Below are 20,805 nucleotides of genomic sequence, written 5' to 3'. Positions count from 1 at the left end.
CTCATATGCATTTGGTCTTTATTGTGCTTGAGGCTTAGCACAAAGCCACAAAGTAAACTAAGAACTAACCTTGAGAGTTGATACTTGATACTCATTCGTCTAAACAACTACGCAAATAAAGTGATTTAACTAAGATTTTAGTTTAATCGCTGCTGACAAAATTCTAAAATTAATTAAAAAATAGGATAATTAGTTTGGCTAGCACGAAAAGAAGATATTGGATTCTTCCAATGTTCAAGCAATGCATGCACAAGGATTTCCAAACGTCATGGAGTACAATTAAGTTTATTTTTAGAAGTACTATATAGCAATTTACAAAGATATTAAAACATAACATATAGCAGCAATGTACAAAGTCTAGATGTCGGTAATATACTAATATACCCAAAAAATTGTCAATTGTCAATTCTTAACGTAAAACTGAGTGCAAGAGGAAAGAGATGTCAAAACAAAAGATTTGTAGGAGGATTTTCAAAACAATATTTTAAGACAAGAGCAGACAAAATTTTGAAGTGTTCAAGAAGGCTACGTGCCACAGTGTACTGCAAACTGGGACAATGCAAAGCAAGAGGTAGTGTGTGGAAAGTGGAACCATAACCACGTTGCAGCACTTGCACTACACAAAAGAAAAGTATAAATGCGTCAATTCTGGAGGCTCCCTCCAGCTAGATGGTAGATATCCACTGACCAATGCTTCCAAGACAGAACCCCAGATCCGGATAATCATGCATTTATATTCATAGTCAATAATTGCAACTACCTTTTCTTTTCTTTTCTTATATAACATATTAACATAAGCTTGCAAAACTGAGTAGAACCAACGAAATAAAAATGAGCATCCCCACTGCAACAACAACACTCTTGATCCTCTTCACCATCTTCACACCGCTACACCTCAAGGCCAATGCAGCCAAATGCCACCCGGATGACGAAGCAGGCCTATTGGGCTTCAAATCGGGCATCAAGTCCGACCCATCTGGGATGCTCAGCAAATGGATACGCGGGACCGATTGTTGCACGTGGCCTGGCCTCAACTGTCTATTTGAAAACAAACGGGTCACAAGCATTTCTCTTGGGGGTCAACCCGACCAACCCAATAGCTTCTTATCGGGTACCATATCGTCCTCCCTCTCAAAGCTCCAATTTCTCGACGGTATTTATTTCACTAATCTCCGAAACATATCGGGTCCCTTCCCGGGTTTTCTCCTCAATATGCCCAACCTCCAATACATCTACATCGAGAACAGCCAGATCTCGGGTCGCATACCCGATTCTTTTGGAAACTCCACTCGAAAATTTGGCGCCTTCAGCTTCCAAGGCAACCGCTTAACCGGAACAGTGCCGAGTTCACTATCCCTGTTGACTCAGCTCACTCAGCTCAAACTCGGCGACAACCTCCTCACCGGTGCTATCCCAGACGGGATTCGGAACCTCAAGAACCTCACATATCTGAGTTTGCAAGGCAACCAGCTCAGTGGTAACATTCCCGATTTTTTCACTTCGTTAAAGAACCTCAGGATTCTAGAACTTTCTCGGAACAAATTTTCCGGCACGATTCCGGCGTCGATTGCCACGCTGGCACCAACACTGGGATACCTGGAACTGGGACACAACTCGCTTTCCGGGAAAATCCCTGATTTTCTAGGGAAAATGAAGGCTCTCGACACACTCGATCTCTCCTCGAACCGATTCACTGGAAGCGTGCCACAGAGCTTCAAGAACTTGACGAAGATCTTCAACCTGGACCTCTCCAACAACTTGCTGGTAGACCCGTTCCCCGAGATGAACGTGAAAGGAATTGAATCTCTGGATTTGTCGAACAACAACTTGCACCTGGGAACAATCCCCAAGTGGGTGACTTCGTCTCCGATTATCTACTCGTTGAAGCTGGCCAAGTGTGGAATAAGGATGAAGCTGGATGATTGGAAGCCTTCGGAGACTTACTTCTACGACTACATCGATCTCTCCGGAAACGATATCTCAGGGAGCGCCATTGGATTGCTGAACAGAACAGATTATTTGGTAGGGTTCTGGGCTTCGGGGAACAAATTGAAGTTCGACATGGGAGGTTTGAGGATCGTGGAGAAGCTCAAGTACTTGGATTTGTCTAGAAATTCGGTGTTTGGAAAGATTCCGAAGGGTGTGGTTGGGCTTCAGAAGCTGAACGTCAGTTATAACCATCTTTGTGGTCAGATTCCAAAGACTCAGTTCCCGGCCAGTGCCTTTGCCGGAAATGATTGTTTGTGTGGTCCTCCTTTGCAGCCATGCAAGGCCTAGCACTATCATTAGGTAAATAGTTTGAGAGAGGCTGAGATTATGTGTACTGATTAGTGTGTGATTAGTGATTTGTGAGTCTATTAAATTTTAATTTGGAGACATGAAATTATTAGTATCTTCAGCCCAGATTTGTGCCAAACATGCTTTAATAATTATCTTCAGCCCAGATTTGTGCAATACATGCTTTAATAATTGTTCAATTCAATGCCACAACTGCATTGATATTTTTTGTTCTTTTGCGTCAACTTGTGTTGGAGTAGTGGAGTTGATTGTTATTCCAGTGCCAAAGTGTGGTGCCCACTTCCTGCTGGCACTGCCCAGTGCCCACTAGTCCATTGACCGTGTAGATTACGCTCATTGAGAAACTTCCACCCTGTAACTGTTGAGGCTGAATTCTTAGATTATCCAAAGATAGTTGTTGTTTCTTTAATGAAAGAAAGAAGACTAACGATTTCTCATTAACCATTTTAGTTTCGTGACGACTTGGGGAAAAGGCTTGTAAATCGGTTGATTCTTCCTGATACTCTCTCTCTCTCACTCATTATGCGTTTAGATGTGATTATATCCACATTTGACCATGGCCAGTGGCTCTATTAGTGCCTTATGACAGGGGTGCCTAACTAGTAATTAATAATATGAATATCTGAATTTGGTTCACACTTGGGTCAAGTCATTACAATTTGTCTTTTCTCTTTTAATACTAACATAATGTGCTTTATTGTATGATGTTGATTTACAAACCATGGCTATAAATACTTTGTGATTCTTTACAATCTTATTCACGAAACAATTTAGAATGGCATATAGATACTTGTTTGCCTTCTTGTTGGCTTTATGCCTCTCACACCCTCCTCATTCTGTTCTTGTTGCACAGAATTTGCCATACAAAGCTGTGAATCTAGGAAACTGGTTGCTTGCTGAGGGATGGATGAAACCTTCTCTCTTTGATGGAATTGTCAACAAAGATCTCTTGGTATGACTCTTTCTTTATTAGGGTCCACTTCATTTGCAAATTTAACAGAACTGCTTATGATTTTTGTTGATTTCAGGATGGAACTCAAGTGCAGCTAATGTCCACTAAGTTCCAGAAATATCTCGCAGCAGAAAATGGAGGAGGAGCTGATCTTGTTGCCAACCGTGCTTCAGCTTCAGGTTGGGAAACATTCAAGGTATGTTGCTTTATCTGAAAGAATTCCATTTAGATCCATTTTTTATGCTTTTGGAATTTCAGTCTGTCCTGTGCTTTTTTGCAGCTATGGAGGGTCAGTGACACATCCTTCAACTTTAGAGTGTTTAACAAGCAATTTCTTGGGCTAGAAAATCAAGGCAGTGGAAACAAAATCGTTGCAGTTTCCAACTCGCCTAGCAACCCGGAAACATTTCAGATTGTAAGAAATAGCAATGACCCCAACAAAATTAGAATCAAAGCATCAAACGGTCTGTTCTTGCAGGTAATATACTACTTACTCCATCATCAAGCTATTCATATTGGATAAGTATATTTACTTTGAAAATATCTCTAAAATCTTGTGTGTGAAGGTTCAATCGGAGACATCAGTGACAGCAGATTATGCAGGCACTAATTGGGATGAGAATGACCCCTCCGTCTTTCGTTTAAATGATAAAGTTGCAAATCAGTTACAAGGAGAGTATCAACTTACCAATGGTTACGGCCCTGCTAGAGCTCCTCAAGTCATGCATGTAAGAAATCTAATTTACAATTTTTCTTACAAACTATGAGACTTGTTGAACTCATTTTATTCATGCCTACCCTGCAGAATCACTGGGATACATATATAACCGAAGATGATTTCAGATTCATGTCGGAAAATGGATTAACTGCAGTTAGAATACCCGTTGGATGGTGGATAGCACAAGACCCGAATCCACCTAAGCCTTTTGTAGGGGGATCTTTGGCAGCTTTGGACAATGCTTTTACATGGGCGCAGTGAGTATCCATGAATTCATCTTCCTCTATATGTGTCCATCACCTGACTATTTGTTACTCGCAGAAAGCATGGGATGAAGGTGATAGTGGACTTGCATGCAGTTCAAGGTTCTCAGAACGGCAATGATCACAGTGGGGCAAGAGATGGATATATAGAATGGGGAGATTCATACATACCAAACACAGTCTCAGTCATTGACTTCTTAGCACGAAGGTTTTATTTTACTTCAACAGAATTGTACCATACATATGTTCAATGTTGTGTTATAGTTTGAAGAATTAATTTTTTTTTTTTTATTAACAGATACGGTGGCAATCCAAGCCTAGGAGGAATAGAATTGATGAATGAGCCGTCGGGTGTCAATCTAGATAGCCTCAAAAACTATTACAAGCAAGCTTATGATGCTGTGAGGAGATATAGCCAGAGTGCTTATGTTATCATGTCAAACCCGTTGGATCATGATTCTAAAGTACTGCTCTCATTTGTCCAAGGTTTTAATAATGTAGTCATTGATGTGCATTACTACAATCTTTATTCCAATTACTTCAATAGCCTGAACGCACAACAAAACATTGACTTCATAAGAAATCAAAGAGCCTCGGATCTCAGTGGTGTCTCTTCAACTAACGCTCTTAGTTTTGTTGGTAAGATACAAACTAAACTCTAACCAATAATATTATTGAACATACAATCATGATAGTTACATTATTATGGTATTGGTAGGGGAATGGACTGGTGCATGGAGCGTGCAAGGTGCATCAAAGGAAGATTATCAGAACTATGCAAAAGCACAATTGGATGTGTATTCACGTGCAACCTTTGGATGGGCATATTGGTCCTACAAATGTCAATATGATCAATGGAGCCTTAAGTGGATGATCGAGAATGGTTACATAACCCTAAATTGAATTTCAGCATAATATATGTTTACTCTTTTGTTCAGTTCACTACTCTATGCGGAAAAATAAGCTGAACAAACTAATAATGATATGTTTACCCCCCTCTCATATAGTGCAATAAGTAACATACCATCCTACCTTCAAATATCATATAGAGTTTTTATTATTTTTTGCATCAACGTCAACTTGAAATTGGGCTTCAAGGTAATTTGTGGGTTCTATTATTTAGTGCACCTCATTAAATATAAAGACTTAACTGTTGAAACAGAAAAATAAAACTGACAAATCCAAAAAAAAACCAACTGAACACCCAAGAGGAGAGTGGAGACCCAGTTCTTTTGCGCCAAAATATTGCCCCAATTCATGTCTCAATGGGTTTCTTTAAAGTCTATTTATATAATGGGCTTCATGAAAAGCACTGGGTTAGCTTTGCTTCTTTTTTTTTTGTTTATAAATTGGGCTCCAAGGCATTTTACACTTTTCTGATTTAATATTATATATTGTCTTTTGACAAAAACTAAAACTCAATCTATTGTCTTCATCAAAAATAGAAAACAGAAACTGTGGAAATTTGCTTGCTTTGTTTTAATTTTTAAATACTAGTTTTATCTTTGGGTACTTTATACGGGAGATCAATATAATCATAAATATTATTTGATATCATGATAAATTACATTAGTTTGTTTGAAATTCATAATCCCTTATATCTTATAATTAAAATATAGCTACACAATAAATTAAAAATATCAAAACTATATGAGTACACGTATCTTTTCTTTTATTTAATTATTTGAAAAAAATGATAAATAATCCTCAATATTTATCTAACATTTTAATTTTACACTCACAAGTTTAAGGTTTCAATTCCATTCCAAGAGTATGGAAATGGATTATCATTTTCCAAAAAGTTGAATTAAATATATAAATTATTTTTCACCTATAAAAAGTGTCAAAAATAAATTTTTAAAAGATCATATATTATTTTTTATTTCATTTTATCAAGAAACTAAATTTATTCGCAAGTTTAATACAAAAATAACTATAATCCATCGCTCTTCTGGATTATTAGTCCAAGTTGTAGTGAATAGTGATGACTGATGGGAAATGAGGTTCCATATCACGTGGCTGCAGACTCTATAGAATCATGGATGAAAGCAGCATGTATATATTGTCTGCTATATGGGTCCAATTTGAAAATTGATGACGAAAAAAGTAACATGTAATCAAGTAATCAACTATAATGATTAAATTAGCAAAATCTAATGGTAGGCTAAGTCGGTCGGCAATAGTAGAGATTCCCACTTGAATAAAATAATGCAAAGAAGGATATTTTCCATTTTGTACATCAGAGAAAAGGATCTTAAATTTAAAAAATTGGCGAGAAAGGAACAGAGGCACATGTGCCAGTTCAGACAAAGTTGTATTGTATTGTACATGACTACATGTTATATCAACCCTTATCTCATGAATGATTGCCCCGTGCCCTAATTGCATTCCCATACATCTTCTTCAGAAATGTTCTTTTATTGTTGTACAATAATTCAATTTATTTAGGTTTCACATCTCTTTCAATAACAATTTTTTTTTTCTTCTTCTAAAAGGACAGAGTAGGAAGCCAATAATTTTATATTTTTGCCAAGTGGGCCCCATAGAGGTGTAGACACAAGATATGGTTAAGGAGACTTTGGGTTAAGTTGGGCTTGTGATCCTCTATATAATGAAGGCTTTATTCGCTTTGGTTTCTGAGTCTTAGAATACACATAAAAAAATGGCAAAGGGTTTGCATCTTTCACTCTCCCTTGTTCTTGTCTCTGTCATTGCAGTCACATTCAGAGCCGAGAATGTGAGCGGAAGCCCTTCGAATTTCATAAAATCGTCTTGCAGCACGACGACGTTTCCAAACGTGTGCGTGGAGTCTCTGTCGGTGTATGCAAACACGATCCAGCAAGACCCTCACGAGCTGGTCCAAACTGCCCTCACACTCAGCCTGAACAGGAGCCAGTCCACAAGGGCATTTGTGACAAAGTGCAACAAGTTCAGAGGGCTCAAACCCAGAGAGTACGCGGCCCTGAAGGACTGCGCAGAGGAGATCAGCGACAGCTGTGACAGGCTGAGCAAGTCGCTGAAGGAGCTGAAGCTGTGCAAGGTGAAGGGTGACGATTTCAGATGGCACATCAGCAATGTTGAGACCTGGGTCTCTTCTGCTTTGACTGATGACAGCACCTGCGGTGATGGCTTTGCTGGTAACGCTCTCAATGGTAAGATGAAGGATTCCATCAGGGCTAGAATGGTAAATCTTGCTCAGGTCACTAGCAATGCCTTGTCACTCATCACCCACTATGCTTCTCAATATTAGTTTCTTTCCTCTTCTAATTTTGTTTTCAAGGATCATGTCAATCTTGTGTTTTATGTCACATATATAATCAAATCTAAATCCTTATAGATTATCATGGTTTTGTAATCTCTAGTATTCTTCCTGTCAATTGTGTATGATATATGCTGAACCATTACTAGTTTTTTTTCTACAGTATCTTCCAACTTCCGGTCTAAAGACTAATTTACTGTCATGAATTTTATCAGGTAGATAATAATTTTTGGGAATAATATAAATAATAAGTTCTAAAATTAGTCCAATAAAATAAAAATATACTATATTTTTAAATTATTTACCTAACTTTTAATATTAGGATAATCATCCGCACACTTAGTAAATTGAACATCCGATATAGTATTTTAATTATTTATCTATATTTTTTTCTAGCTAATGAACTAACTATTAGATGAAATCAATTTGGTTTCTGAAGCATTACAGTTGATTAATTGATTATGGCTAAAGTGATTGAGAAATTGACATGGTGTTCCTAAATTTGCCTAACTTGAAGGCCCCAATTAAGTACCATCATAATGTGATAATCAAATTAAATAATCGGGAATGGTGGAGCAAAATACGGAATCGAAGTCCGAAAAGGCGACCAATTGGAAACCGTGCAAGAAAAAATGAATTTAAATTAATAAAATATTAAAAAAAACTCAAAAGAAAAAGCAAAGCATAAACAAAGTGATCAAAATGTGAAACGAAAATTGAATGAATGGAATGGGACCTCACCTCACATGCTACTATTGTTGATTTGGTATACATTCATTATACACCCTTTTACCCTAAACTAAAAAAAAAAAATTCAACTAAGAAATTAATAGTTCCATCTACTTGCTTACCGACTTTTCTTCTTACCCTTTATTTCTCGTTATTATTATAGGTACAATTAAATAGATAATTTATGTTATTAACTTAGAATGCCACAAGCTTCCCCTTTCTTAATTTAGTGTATTTACTTGCTTTATAAACCGTGTACTTAGAGTTAAGAGGTTTCGTCAAAAGTACACTAAGCCCAAACACGCGCTAAATTCTTATTCTATTTATTGTTTTACAGTTTTCAACCCAAAAATAGAATAAGAATAGAAATGTTTTTACACCATATTAGTGTAGAAACTTATGTCAAGCTTCAAAGAGAGTCTGAGTCTTGTAATATGTTCACATTTAAACCACGTATTTAATGTGCAAGGCCATAACACCCTCTCTTGAATTAATTTTTTACCTATTTAAATTTAACCAACTTTAATATTATCATATGGTTAAATTTGGCATAAAGAATTCGCATATTAAATCATCAATAATATTCAAATTCAGTAGATAAATAAAATTCACTCAATAATAATTATCAATATAAAATATTTTTTCTTTGGTTCTTAAATGATTGATTACTAAAATCTTAAGGTTTTGTACAATAAAAAAATGAGAAGAAGGAGTATAATATAACTTAATTAATAACATTATTAATACTTATGTCACTTAATTCATTAATTATACGTGTCAAATTTAATAATAAAAAATATTAAATTTATTTAAAATTTATTAAAATATGACGTTTGAAATATTATTAACTAAATAAAAAATTAATTCAAATATTATTGAGAACTATAAAATAGTACTTTATTCTATTTAAATATATTTTTGGGTAGATATATTAACTTTTATATATATATGAAGGAGTCCATTAATTTAAAGGAAAAATATATTTTAACCAAAAACAATACACATAATTGCGTGTTTTGAAGTCTTTGTCATAAAATTTGCAGTAAAAATAAAGTGGTGACTAATTATAATTCTATTGCCATTGATGTTATCAACATTTAATCATTAAATCAGTACTAATAACTATTTTAACATGTCATAGGTTACAAATTTGAAATGAATTCAATGTAGTAATGACTACAAGTTATAACTCAATTGATATTAATAATGTCATAACTGTTTAGTCATCAAGTAAGTAATAATAATATTAAAGTCGTCAGTTATAAGTTCAAAATGAATGTACAATTAAACCAAAATATAACTCATGAGCAGTCATTATGAAAAACGAATAGCAAATAAAATGCAAAATTAATTAACTCAAGTTATATCTGATTTTGAGTAATGAAGCAGCATATATATATAGTATGTATTATTATAAAATTTGTTCTATATTAAAATACAATAAAATGCTTTTTTCATACATATACATTCTACATTATACACACACAACTGGAAGAAAAAATCTACTTTATATTGATAAGCCATTTTAGTTTTTCTAAATTATGTATAAATTAACATAATTAGATGAAATTCGTACCCAGATATTTGATGAATTTATGAATATATTAATAAAGTATAAATGACTTATCAATATAAATTAGAAAATGAAAAAAAAGTAACATTATTTATTTTTGCAAAATAATTAAATTAAAAAATAAAAATAATTTACCTAACGAAAAATGCTGCATTGTCAGTAATTTTAGTAAAACAGTAGAAAATTGATTAGTACTAACTCAAATACAAAACAAATATTAAAAAGTATTATTCACTAACGTTTCTGTTATCTAAAATATTTTTTAAAAGTTAAAATAAATAAAGTATCAATATAGGTAGGAGTTAGGACTAGCAAAAACTACTCTATTTGCAGATGTGGTGCAAATTTATCTGCAGATATAATAAGATACGGGTTTAAGATATATCCTACTCTATTCTATTTGTACTTTTAATATATTATATAATATATATGTAAAAGTTATGTATATAACAAATAAAGTGACTGTTGAATCTACAATCTTCCTCTTATAAAAAATTAAAATAATCACTAAATTAGTTGATGATCATATTATTCGTAATTTTATGTTAAATTTCTTTAAAAAATTATTATTTTTAATTTTAATTTTAATTTTTTTTTTATCATTTCCAAATAAGCTATAATCTATTTTTTTATCATCATTAAACATGAATAAAATAGCAGATTAAAAAAAAATTAATTTATAAATAAAATTAAAATAAAGCCTAAATTCTATTATACTCTACCATTATCAACCCTAAATACAAATAGTTAGGGGGAGTAGAATATTCAATATCGCAGTAAAAGGAATTCATTGATATATAAATAATGATATGTGAGAGTAATTGGATAAGTTTGAAGGCATGTGCCGAAATTACAGACTAAAGTGGTTCCATAATTGTGTGCTTCTGGTCCTTTTCCTGGTCGTGGGACATAGGATTTGGGATTGAGGTAAGATTTAATAATAATAATAATAATAATAATAATAATAATAATAATAATAATTGACCATTTAGACATAGTGAGTGATATCAAATAATGTATACATAGCTAAGAATATTTTAATTATTTTTTATAATAGAGATATTATATTTATTTTTTATAAAAAATATTACTTTAAAATATAATTTATTAATTTTTTAACGAAATTAATTAATTTAATTTAATTTGAATAAAATAATATAATTTAATTAATTATATATATTAAATTTTAATTATTAAAAAATTTCTTTAACAAAAGGCGTTTTAAGCGTCAGTATTTTATTACCAATAATTATGTTCATCCACAAATTGAGGCGTAAAGTCGCAATCTATGCGTTACGAACAAAAAGTAGATCTCTATCCAATTTACATCACTTAACGGTGGCCAAAGATTCAAAATTGGATTCTCAACTAAAAAACTGTGAATTTTGATGTTGAGATCACACACGTAATATAGAATATTTGTACCTCTATTAGGCATGGTTCCATAAATGGTTTTTTCATTTTCAAGGCTTATAGTGAAAGCTCTTCCAACACCAAATTCCTTAATATTATTTATGATGACCACTATAGATTATATCAGTATTTTCTCTTTATTAAACAATACTCTTGTCATTCTATTTTTTTTTTCAGGGAAATACTAATTTTAGAAAGTTAAAGAGCTGCTCATGATCTTCATCAATTTTCGAAAAGCTAAGTTACAAAATAATATCAAATCAATAGATAATTGATTAAATGATATACACAACACAATAATTGAAATAAAAGCATATCATCATCAAAGGATCGGATAATAAAGTTAAAATAGACATGATCATGACTTAAAGAAGCTAAGGGGCAAGAAAGAAAAGAAAAACAAAAAAGAAAGATATATAGAGAGATAGAAATTAAAGCAGGACCAACATCTAACATGTTAGTTTGATCAAAGTTACATATTCAATAAAACCCATAAAAGAATGTGTAAAGGAGACTTTAGGGTTATTAATTTATTATCAAAAGGAAGATTAGAAAGAATGCTAAAATATGTTGTTGGGGATAGGGGTGGGGGCCTGGGAGGGAAACTTAGTATAAAAATTAATTTAGGGAATAGATAATAACGCAAAGGATGCATATATCCATAATAAATTGAATATGTATATAAATGGTATTGAATGCATGCTTACTTAGTTGTGTTATGTATGTATACATGATGATCAACATCATGAGATGACAGTTGTGAGAAAGGGAATTAAAATGTGTTTGTGATGCATCGCCTCCCATACTCGCTCAGTTATATTTTCAACAACGTAGTTGCAAAGATTTCGTCTCGCCAACCCAACCAAAAAGGTTCTTTGCTTAATCATGCATATAGAGAGCTCACGGGCGAGCAATGAAATAATAAAGGGAAAGTTAATTACCTAAATAAAACCTATTATATTTCATTTATACCTACCTAGCTAGCACATAAACAAGCAATTTACTTATGAACTAGTCTTTTCATATTTATAATGATGTGGCAGATCATTCGTATAGTTCTCTTAGAAAATGTATTATTGCAACTTATAAAATACATAATTTAGCTCTAAAAGAATCTTAAACTCCGAAAAATTAAGAATAAGAAGTAAGAACTAGCTATCTACTTCACTATAGAATCGAAATTATTGGTACAAAAAGGTAATTATTTTAATGAGTATTTAATTAACAAGTTTAAAAGGACAACCTTTCAACCAATCATATCAAATCAAATTATTAATATGCACCTCAAAATCCTGCCACGTATATGTGAAGCCATTATTCTCCAGCATTACGGTCTGAATTTGTTCTTTAATTACTTACCTACAAAGATGGCATATTTTGGTGCCTTGGTGGCATGCGACATTATTGTGTGAAAATTCGAGAAAAAAAGATAACATACCTACTACGGAATGAATTTAATAAGAGAGAGCCAACAAGATAATTAACAAAAGTAGTACTAATTATTTTCTTTTTATTATTATATACAGGATTGAAGATCATGAGCAGCTCTTTAACTTTCTAAAATTAGTATTTCCCTGAAAAAAAATAGAATGACAAGAGTATTGTTTAATAAAGAGAAAATACTCATGTAATCTATAGTGGTCATCATAAATAATATTAAGGAATTTGGTGTTGGAAGAGCTTTCACTGTAAGCCTTGAAAATGAAAAAACCATTTATGGAACCATGCCTAATAGAGGTACAAATATTCAATATTACGTGTGTGATCTCAACATCAAAATTCACAGTTTTTTAGTTGAGAATCCAATTTTGAATCCTTGGCCACCGTTAAGTGATGGAATTTGGATACAGATCTACTTTTTGTTAGTAACGCATAGCTTGCGACTTTACGTCTGAATTTGTGGATGAATATAATTATTGGTAATAAAATAAAGGCGTTTAAAATATTTGTTTAATATATTTTTTAATATGATAAATTATATCTTAAATTAATTTAAATTAATATTTTATTATAAAAAACAATTGAAATATCCTTAGCTATGTATCTATTATTTGATATTACTTCCTATCTAAATGGTAATTTATTATTAATAAAATCTTGTCAGTTGCAAGTGTGAAGAGTACATGAAATTATTAGTTCTACGTAAAAAGATAAAAAATAAAAAAGAGTGAAAATTTTATAAGATGAACATTAACTTAACACCCGAAATTTTTTCAGTATTTATAGTTCACAATGGATAGAATATAATAGAATTTAGATTCTATCCTAATTTTATGTATGAACTAAAAATTTTAGATTCAACACTTACTTTCTTTATTATATACTTGTCAATCCTACCTGTATTTATTTACTTTAACTTTTAAAAAATATTTTAAATAACAGAAATGTTACGTGAATAATACTTTTTTATATTTGTTTTGTATTTGAGTTAGTACTAATTAATTTTCTACTGTTTTACTAAAATTACTGGCAACGCTGCATTTTTTCGTTAAATTATTTTTATTTTTTAATTTATTTATTTTGCAAAAAAAATGTTACTTTTTTCATTTTCTAATTTATATTGATAAGTCATTTATACTTTATTAATATATTCATAAATTCATTAAATATCTGGGTACAAATTTCATCTAATTATGTTAATTTAGAAAAACTAAAATGGCTTATCAATATAAAGTAGATTTTTTCTTCCAGTTGTGTGTGTATAATGTACAATGTATATATATGAAAAAAGCATTTTATTGTATTTTAATATAGAACAAATTTTATAATAATACATACTATATATGCTGCTTCATTACTCAAAATCAGATATAACTTGAGTTAATTAATTTTGCATTTTATTTCTATCCGTTTTTCATAATGACTGCTCATGAGTTATATTTTGGTTTAATTGTACATTCATTTTGAACTTATAACTGACGACTTTAATTAATATTAGGAAAAGTATATATACATATGATGAAGACCTGATATATGGTGATACATGAAGGAGTTATTTCCTGGAGATAATAATATATATATAATGCAAAGTCAAAATGTTTGAAATAATTAATTGCGTAATGTGCAACCAAGAGCACATGGGTTACGGCAGAATTGAGATATGCATGCTTGAGGAGTGCAACAGCATGCAAGTGAAAATGGTTACTACGTTCAAAGCAACTGCTCCTTCACCTGTGCTTGAAGAATTCTGCTCACTAATGGATAATATATACTATTTTTGTTGATCACCATTATGCATGCATTTTTTGAAATTAAAACTAGCATACAACTTGACACCAACTCAACGTATCCTTTTTTCCTCATCCTCATCATAGCCGTCGCAGATGATAACTTGGTAACCAAGATTCGTTTCAGATTTTGCTCTCAGCGACAGACACTTGTTTGTGTTTTTCTTGCATTTGCAACTAGCGACTTCTAGTTCTAGCTAGCTACGACATTCTTGCACCTGCTAAGCTTTTATTCCTTTTTTTATTCTTTACTTGAAATCTCAATAATCACAGTTTGCATTGTAATGTAACTTAATTATCTCAATATCTGCCACTATTATCTTATTATTATTGGATTAAACGCACGCGTCTTTGACATTCACACTCCACACCCAAAAACATACATATATAAACTTGTCAGCACCCTCCAAATTCCAAAACCAATCAACTCAAAACAAAAACAAAAACAAAAACACATACATATATCCTACAATTGTTGGAGCAATCATCAACCAATCGAACTCGACCGAATTATTCATTCATTCATTCACTGGAAAACTAAAGGCAATATCATGGGAAGAACAATGGTCATCATCAGGCTGTTATTGCTGGTATCTTCACTTGTCTTATCAGCATCAAGAAGAATACCTTCTTCTTCTCATTCTTCTGGTAACATTGATTGGTGGTGCAACCTAACGCCACACCCTGGAACATGCAAGTATTACTTAGGTAAAAGCAACCAACAGCACACAACAATAATCAAGCACAAAACCGAGTTGAGGAGCATGCTTGTGAAATCTGCATTAGAGGAAGCAACCATCATGCAAAAGGAAGCACACGGTTTGGACCAAAACTTGATCAAGACAAAGAACCATGAAGCTGTGCATGGCGATTGCTTGAAGCTCTACGACGACACCATCTTCCATCTCAAGCGTACCCTCGAATGCCTTAACAACAACAACTGTTTAGCGGTTGATGCACAGACATGGCTCAGCACTGCTCTCACAAACATCCAAACGTGTCAAACGGGTGCACAAGAACTCAGCGTTCAAGATTTCAAGGTTCCATCTAAGAACACCAACGTCACTGAGATGGTGAGGAACAGCTTAGCCATCAACTTGGATTTTGTCAAGATGATGAAGCAACAACCACAAGCAAATCGCACATTAGCAGAAGCAGAAGTAGAGGGAGAAGAAGAAGAAGCAGAAGACGATTTTCCGAGCTGGTTTTCCGGTCACGAAAGGAGGCTTCTTCAATCTAGCGCGATAAAGGCTCACGTTGTGGTGGCGAAAGACGGATCGGGGAATTTCAAGACGGTGCAAGAAGCGCTGAACGCGGCGGCGAAGAGAACCGTGAAAACAAGCAGATTTGTAATACACGTGACAAAAGGAGTATACAAAGAAAACATAGAGGTGGAGAAAAACAACGATAACGTGATGCTGGTTGGTGACGGCATGAGAAACACCATCATTAGCGGCAGCAGAAGTTCTCAAGACGGTTACACAACATACAGCTCCGCAACCGCCGGCATAGATGGGCTTCACTTCATCGCAAGAGACATCACTTTCCAAAACACCGCGGGCCCACGCAAGGGCCAAGCTGTGGCCCTGAGATCCGCCTCCGACCTCTCTGTGTTCTACAAGTGCGGCATTGTGGGCTACCAAGACACGCTCATGGCCCACGCCCAGCGCCAGTTCTACAGACAGTGCTACATCTACGGCACCGTTGACTTCATCTTCGGCAACGCCGCCGTGGTCTTTCAAAACTGTCACATATTTGCAAGAAAGCCCCTGGATGGGCAGGCCAACACTATCACCGCACAGGGCCGAGGGGATCCCTTCCAGAACACCGGCATCTCCATCCACAAATCCGTTATCAAAGCCGCACCCGATCTCGTTCCTGTTTTGGACAAGGTTCAGACCTTCTTGGGCCGGCCCTGGCAGCAGAACGCTAGGGTTGTTGTTATGAGGACTTACTTGGACTCTCTAATAAGCCCATTGGGCTGGGATGAATGGAATGGATCTGACTTTGCCAAGGATACTTTATATTTTGGAGAGTATGAGAATTCTGGGCCTGCTTCCGATACAAGCAAAAGAGTGAAGTGGCCCGGTTTTCATGTGATATCAAACCCAAAAGAGGCTTCACAATTCACTGTGACTTCTCTTCTTGCTGGTCGCACCTGGTTGCCTACCACATCTGTTCCCTTCAGCTCTGGCCTCTGATTCTCATGTAGTTTGTTTTCAGCATTCATTCTTTTGTACATTTGAGCAAGCGAGAGAAATTATTATTTGTGTGTCTTTGATCGAAATTAAATTAAATTAAATTAAATTATTATTTCAATTATATCCTACTCGATGTATTCTCTTTTGTATGAGTTAAGACAAATGAATGAAATGATGATCGTCACTTTTATAAAGACTGTTGAGTTTAGCTTTTTGCTCTATATGGTAATTATTAGCCACTGGATGACTGTTTATTATATGTTGTCCAATTAGAATTAGCAAAAGGTGAATTATATATTATTAGACTAATTATTATAAGGCCAATATGAAAACCAATAATAATGGTACAAATTACACTTATATTAGGTAGATGAAGAGATGGATGAAATAAATCTAGTGTAAGTGAAGATGATGATTATTATGAAGGAGTGTGGGCGTGGAAGCTGGCTGCTCCATTACGTCAACTTATCCCTTTTTGTGTTTGTTTCTTTCTTTTAAGATTTGGTGATTGGTCTGAGCCGTTACGTTAGTTCCTCTTTCATTCATTCAGCGCTTAATAGCAAAGATTAGTATATAGAGATAGAAAAAGACCCATAGCTAGCATGTTCTCTTGTTAAGCACTCTTTGTTTGGTGGCGGGTAGAAACAAACACTTTGATCATCCCTTATGCCATATTTTCTGCCACATTTTTTTGCCCGCTTTCGCTTCTAAAAGCTTTTCCACCAATTCAGTCCTGACAGTGAGACATGGATCATGACACAAATACAATACATCCATTTATAGAATCACTTTAGTTTCATTGCCACAAAACCAAACACACACAATTATTTGTTTAGGGTTAGGGCTTCCTTCCTAGCTAGCTAGCTAGCTACTTCATTCTCTATACTTGATCCAACAACATGAATCAAAGTAGACCAACAAATCATTGAGGACATTCGTCTGAGTTAGGAGCTTCATGATCTTGGGAGGCAGATTTGTTACTGCACCACCCTCATCTCTTATTACCTTGCTTCATCTCTGTGAGCTCTCTCATCGTACTTTAATTTGCTTAAACTATATATGTTGAGAACATTCATATTTATTTTCATACATATAATACTCACCATTCACGCTTTCCTTTCGATTCTACTTAAGCTAATAATTAGTCAATATAATAATATGGTCTCATATCTATGTCCCAATTCTTAATTTATGTTTGGAACACTTAGAAATTAAAAAAGATAGCGACAATCAATTTATGTTTAACTACTTTAACTGAAAAGTAAATTTAAGATAATTTACTATGTTTTGAATGTATGAAAAAAGGTTTTTTTTTAAGTAGACAATTACCAAAAATGGATATGAAATAATATTATTTAATATTTAAAATAGTTGATAACAAATTGATAAAATCATTACAATCTAAAAAAAAAACAAACTTTTACTTATATTAATAAGTTTTAGAGCGTTGCTTTTATTTATAAGTTGTATGGTAGTTGAAATTATTGGTTAATAATCTATTTTTTTCTACTCTTCCCAAACATGTTCTTGATTTTCCATTTCCCATTTGTGTCTGGTTTTGTGATTGAGCATGTTACTTTGTATCATTTGGAAGCATGGATCATGAACTAGTGGGAACAGCAATGAGTGGCATTAATTACTTTAGTATTCATGTGCAGTAATATACAAATAAATAATACTGTGATCTATTGTGTTGTGCATGTGTCTAATATATAATCAAGGAATGTTAGGCGCAGCAATTTTTGTGATTTGTAGCCATCAAATAGTTATCAATGATACTTTTAATGGTGTGAGATTTTATCTAATAGTGTAAAATTACTCTATTTTCTTTTACTGGTTACATACGGGTGAGATTTCAATAAAAGTGCTTCCCTCTAGACTTTCTTTCTCGTATAACGCCGCATAATGTAATCATGATGATGAGTTTTATTGATCTTAAAATGAATTCTTGAATAACAGGATTAACCATTGATCAGAATCAGATAGAGAGAAGATGAATACATTTTGTCATGTTCCACCGGGTTTTAGGTTCCATCCAACGGATGAAGAACTCGTTGATTACTACCTTAGAAAAAAAGTTAATTCATGTAGGATTGACCTTGATGTCATCAAAGATGTTGACCTCTACAAAATCGAACCCTGGGATCTTCAAGGTAACATACATATTCTACTACGCAAATTTAATTATTTAACAGAAGATGCATTCTTAAGTATAACTTATTAATTTGATGAATATATAGAGCTATGCAGACTAGGAACAGAAGAGCAAAATGAGTGGTACTTCTTTAGCCATAAAGATAAAAAATATCCAACAGGAACTCGCACAAATAGAGCAACTGCAGCAGGGTTTTGGAAAGCAACAGGGAGGGACAAAGCTATATATTCCAAGCATGACTTGATTGGGATGAGAAAGACTCTCGTCTTCTACAAAGGTCGAGCCCCTAATGGCCTCAAATCTGATTGGATTATGCACGAATATCGTCTTGAAACCGATCAAACTTCGGCTGCTACTCCTCACGAAGAAGGATGGGTTGTGTGTAGAGTGTTCAAGAAGAGAGTGACTTCCATTATGCGTAAGATGAGTGATCATGATTCCCCTTCCTGCACTTGGTATGATGACTCCTCTTTCATGCACCAACAACCAGATCACTTTGACAACTCTTGTTCTTCTTCATCAAAGCACCAACTAATCCCTAATAATAACTGTGATGTCTTCTACCAACAACAAAATAACAACTTGCCTCTTCATCATCTTCCACTTCTTCATCAAACTGCTGCTCTTTCCAATCATAATAATAATCCAATCATGGCACCACCATTTGCTGCTATTAATAATAATGAAACTACTGCTTTTCAAGAACAAGGGAAAAGCTTAATTCATCATCAGGCACTACTCTATGGAAATTTAAATGAAGAGCAAGCTTCTTCTTCAGCTGCTGCTGCTGATTGGAGACTTGTTGACAAGTTTGTTTCATCACAGCTTAGAGAAGATCATCATGTCTCCAAACAAGAATTGATGATGCCAGAAAATAATAATAATAATAATAATGATAATGGTGCCTCAACATCAAACTCAAGCTGTCCAATAATGGACGTGTGGAAATAGTGCCTCTTCAAGTCTCTGCTTCTGCTCCAATTCGTTTTGGATATATGGGTACATACATTATATACAAAATAATATAATTAACAGGGTTATTATTATTGATTAACCAAGACGGATCCAAGTGTTGGTTGTTCAAATTCCTGTACATAATAAACGAAATGACTGTAACTTTACATTATAGTAGGTGCATGGAGCCATCCACCATCACTAGCATGGATTAATTAAGTTAAAAGTTTATTCAAATAGTCAGTCATATATAGTTGAAGCATGCAGGATTTACACATTTCTTTTAGGGTTTAAAGTTGTATTATTAATTATTGTTTGCCATGAATCATGGGCTCTATTTAGTAGTCCATGTTCAAACATCTGTTCATATATATCTCTATTCTCTATGTATCTTGCATTTCAAACAAATTAAACAGTTATATATAGCTTACGTTAATGTTATCTCTTCCTTTGTTCACCCTGGCATATATGTTCAAATGAATTAAAGGAAACAAGAGATTAAAAGTAGGTACACTGTAATGATTAGTTATGGTCCTTGGTGGAGCATCAAGGCTATATATGCTAATACGATAAAGAGTTTAGGGAACTTAATTTTGTATATTAAGGAGAGGTTTTTCTTAACCACTGAGATCCGGTCCCAATTAGAAATGGCAACAAATTATGATATATAGCACGCATGCTTTGCTGCCAAGTCTCGCAATACATACATTATGCCTTAACAATCTCTCACAGGTTTACAAGGCAAGCAAAACATCGAATATATATGGTTATTTGATGTGTCATCAAGTCATAGCCACTTATTATAGAGCCACAAAGGTGTCCTTCATTGTCTAAGTTTGTGTTGCATAGATAGAATAGCACTATGTAATAACAATCACATATATAAATTGCTGCCAAATCAACACCTAATGTTGGATTTGGAGGTATAATTGTGCATGCAAAGGGAATTCTTATTTTTCTGAATTGGGTCAGTTTAAAACCAATTAAAGAATTCACCAATTACTTTTAAGTGATACATTTTTACAGAGTTACATACCTAGCTCTTTTTTTTTTTTTTGGGGTT

The 20,805-nt window shown here is 33.7% G+C and overlaps 4 protein-coding genes across 6 annotated transcripts; all 4 read left to right on the top strand.

The window, feature by feature from the left end:
* The first annotated feature begins 806 nt into the window (after window positions 1–806).
* LOC107491535 (probable glucan 1,3-beta-glucosidase A) lies at window positions 807–5,227 on the top strand. Of its 3 annotated transcripts, XM_052261252.1 has the most exons (9): window positions 2,178–2,289; window positions 3,152–3,250; window positions 3,327–3,446; window positions 3,531–3,728; window positions 3,817–3,978; window positions 4,056–4,225; window positions 4,290–4,439; window positions 4,530–4,870; window positions 4,950–5,227. In XM_052261252.1, exons 2-9 carry the CDS (start codon window positions 3,206–3,208, stop codon window positions 5,132–5,134), a joined length of 1,371 nt encoding a protein of 456 aa, XP_052117212.1. In that variant the 5' UTR covers window positions 2,178–2,289; window positions 3,152–3,205; the 3' UTR covers window positions 5,135–5,227. The 3 variants fall into 3 exon arrangements, 2 of the variants coding, with proteins under 2 accessions (XP_052117212.1, XP_015967874.1); XM_016112388.3 differs by lacking the exon at window positions 2,178–2,289 and having other exon boundaries at window positions 3,044–3,250; XR_008009210.1 differs by lacking the exons at window positions 3,531–3,728; window positions 3,817–3,978; window positions 4,056–4,225; ... (1 more) ...; window positions 4,530–4,870; window positions 4,950–5,227 and having other exon boundaries at window positions 807–2,289; window positions 3,327–3,376.
* Window positions 5,228–6,854: 1,627 nt separating this feature from the next.
* LOC107491538 (21 kDa protein) lies at window positions 6,855–7,652 on the top strand. Its single transcript, XM_016112394.3, has one exon. The coding sequence runs from the start codon at window positions 6,894–6,896 to the stop codon at window positions 7,479–7,481; it is 588 nt and encodes a 195-aa protein (XP_015967880.1). The 5' UTR covers window positions 6,855–6,893; the 3' UTR covers window positions 7,482–7,652.
* Window positions 7,653–14,865: 7,213 nt separating this feature from the next.
* LOC107491475 (pectinesterase-like) lies at window positions 14,866–16,750 on the top strand. Its single transcript, XM_016112311.3, has one exon. It carries the CDS (start codon window positions 14,984–14,986, stop codon window positions 16,631–16,633), a length of 1,650 nt encoding a protein of 549 aa, XP_015967797.1. The 5' UTR covers window positions 14,866–14,983; the 3' UTR covers window positions 16,634–16,750.
* Window positions 16,751–17,423: 673 nt separating this feature from the next.
* LOC107491476 (NAC domain-containing protein 26-like) lies at window positions 17,424–20,055 on the top strand. Its single transcript, XM_016112313.3, has 3 exons — window positions 17,424–17,652; window positions 18,593–18,786; window positions 18,874–20,055. Exons 2-3 carry the CDS (start codon window positions 18,627–18,629, stop codon window positions 19,737–19,739), a joined length of 1,026 nt encoding a protein of 341 aa, XP_015967799.1. The 5' UTR covers window positions 17,424–17,652; window positions 18,593–18,626; the 3' UTR covers window positions 19,740–20,055.
* The last annotated feature ends 750 nt before the right edge of the window (window positions 20,056–20,805 follow it).

This window comes from Arachis duranensis, chromosome 5 (assembly GCF_000817695.3).
Source record: "Arachis duranensis cultivar V14167 chromosome 5, aradu.V14167.gnm2.J7QH, whole genome shotgun sequence".
NCBI lineage: Eukaryota > Viridiplantae > Streptophyta > Magnoliopsida > Fabales > Fabaceae > Arachis > Arachis duranensis.
Note: the sequence above shows the minus strand (reverse complement) of the source record. Positions and strands in the feature narration are given on the sequence as shown.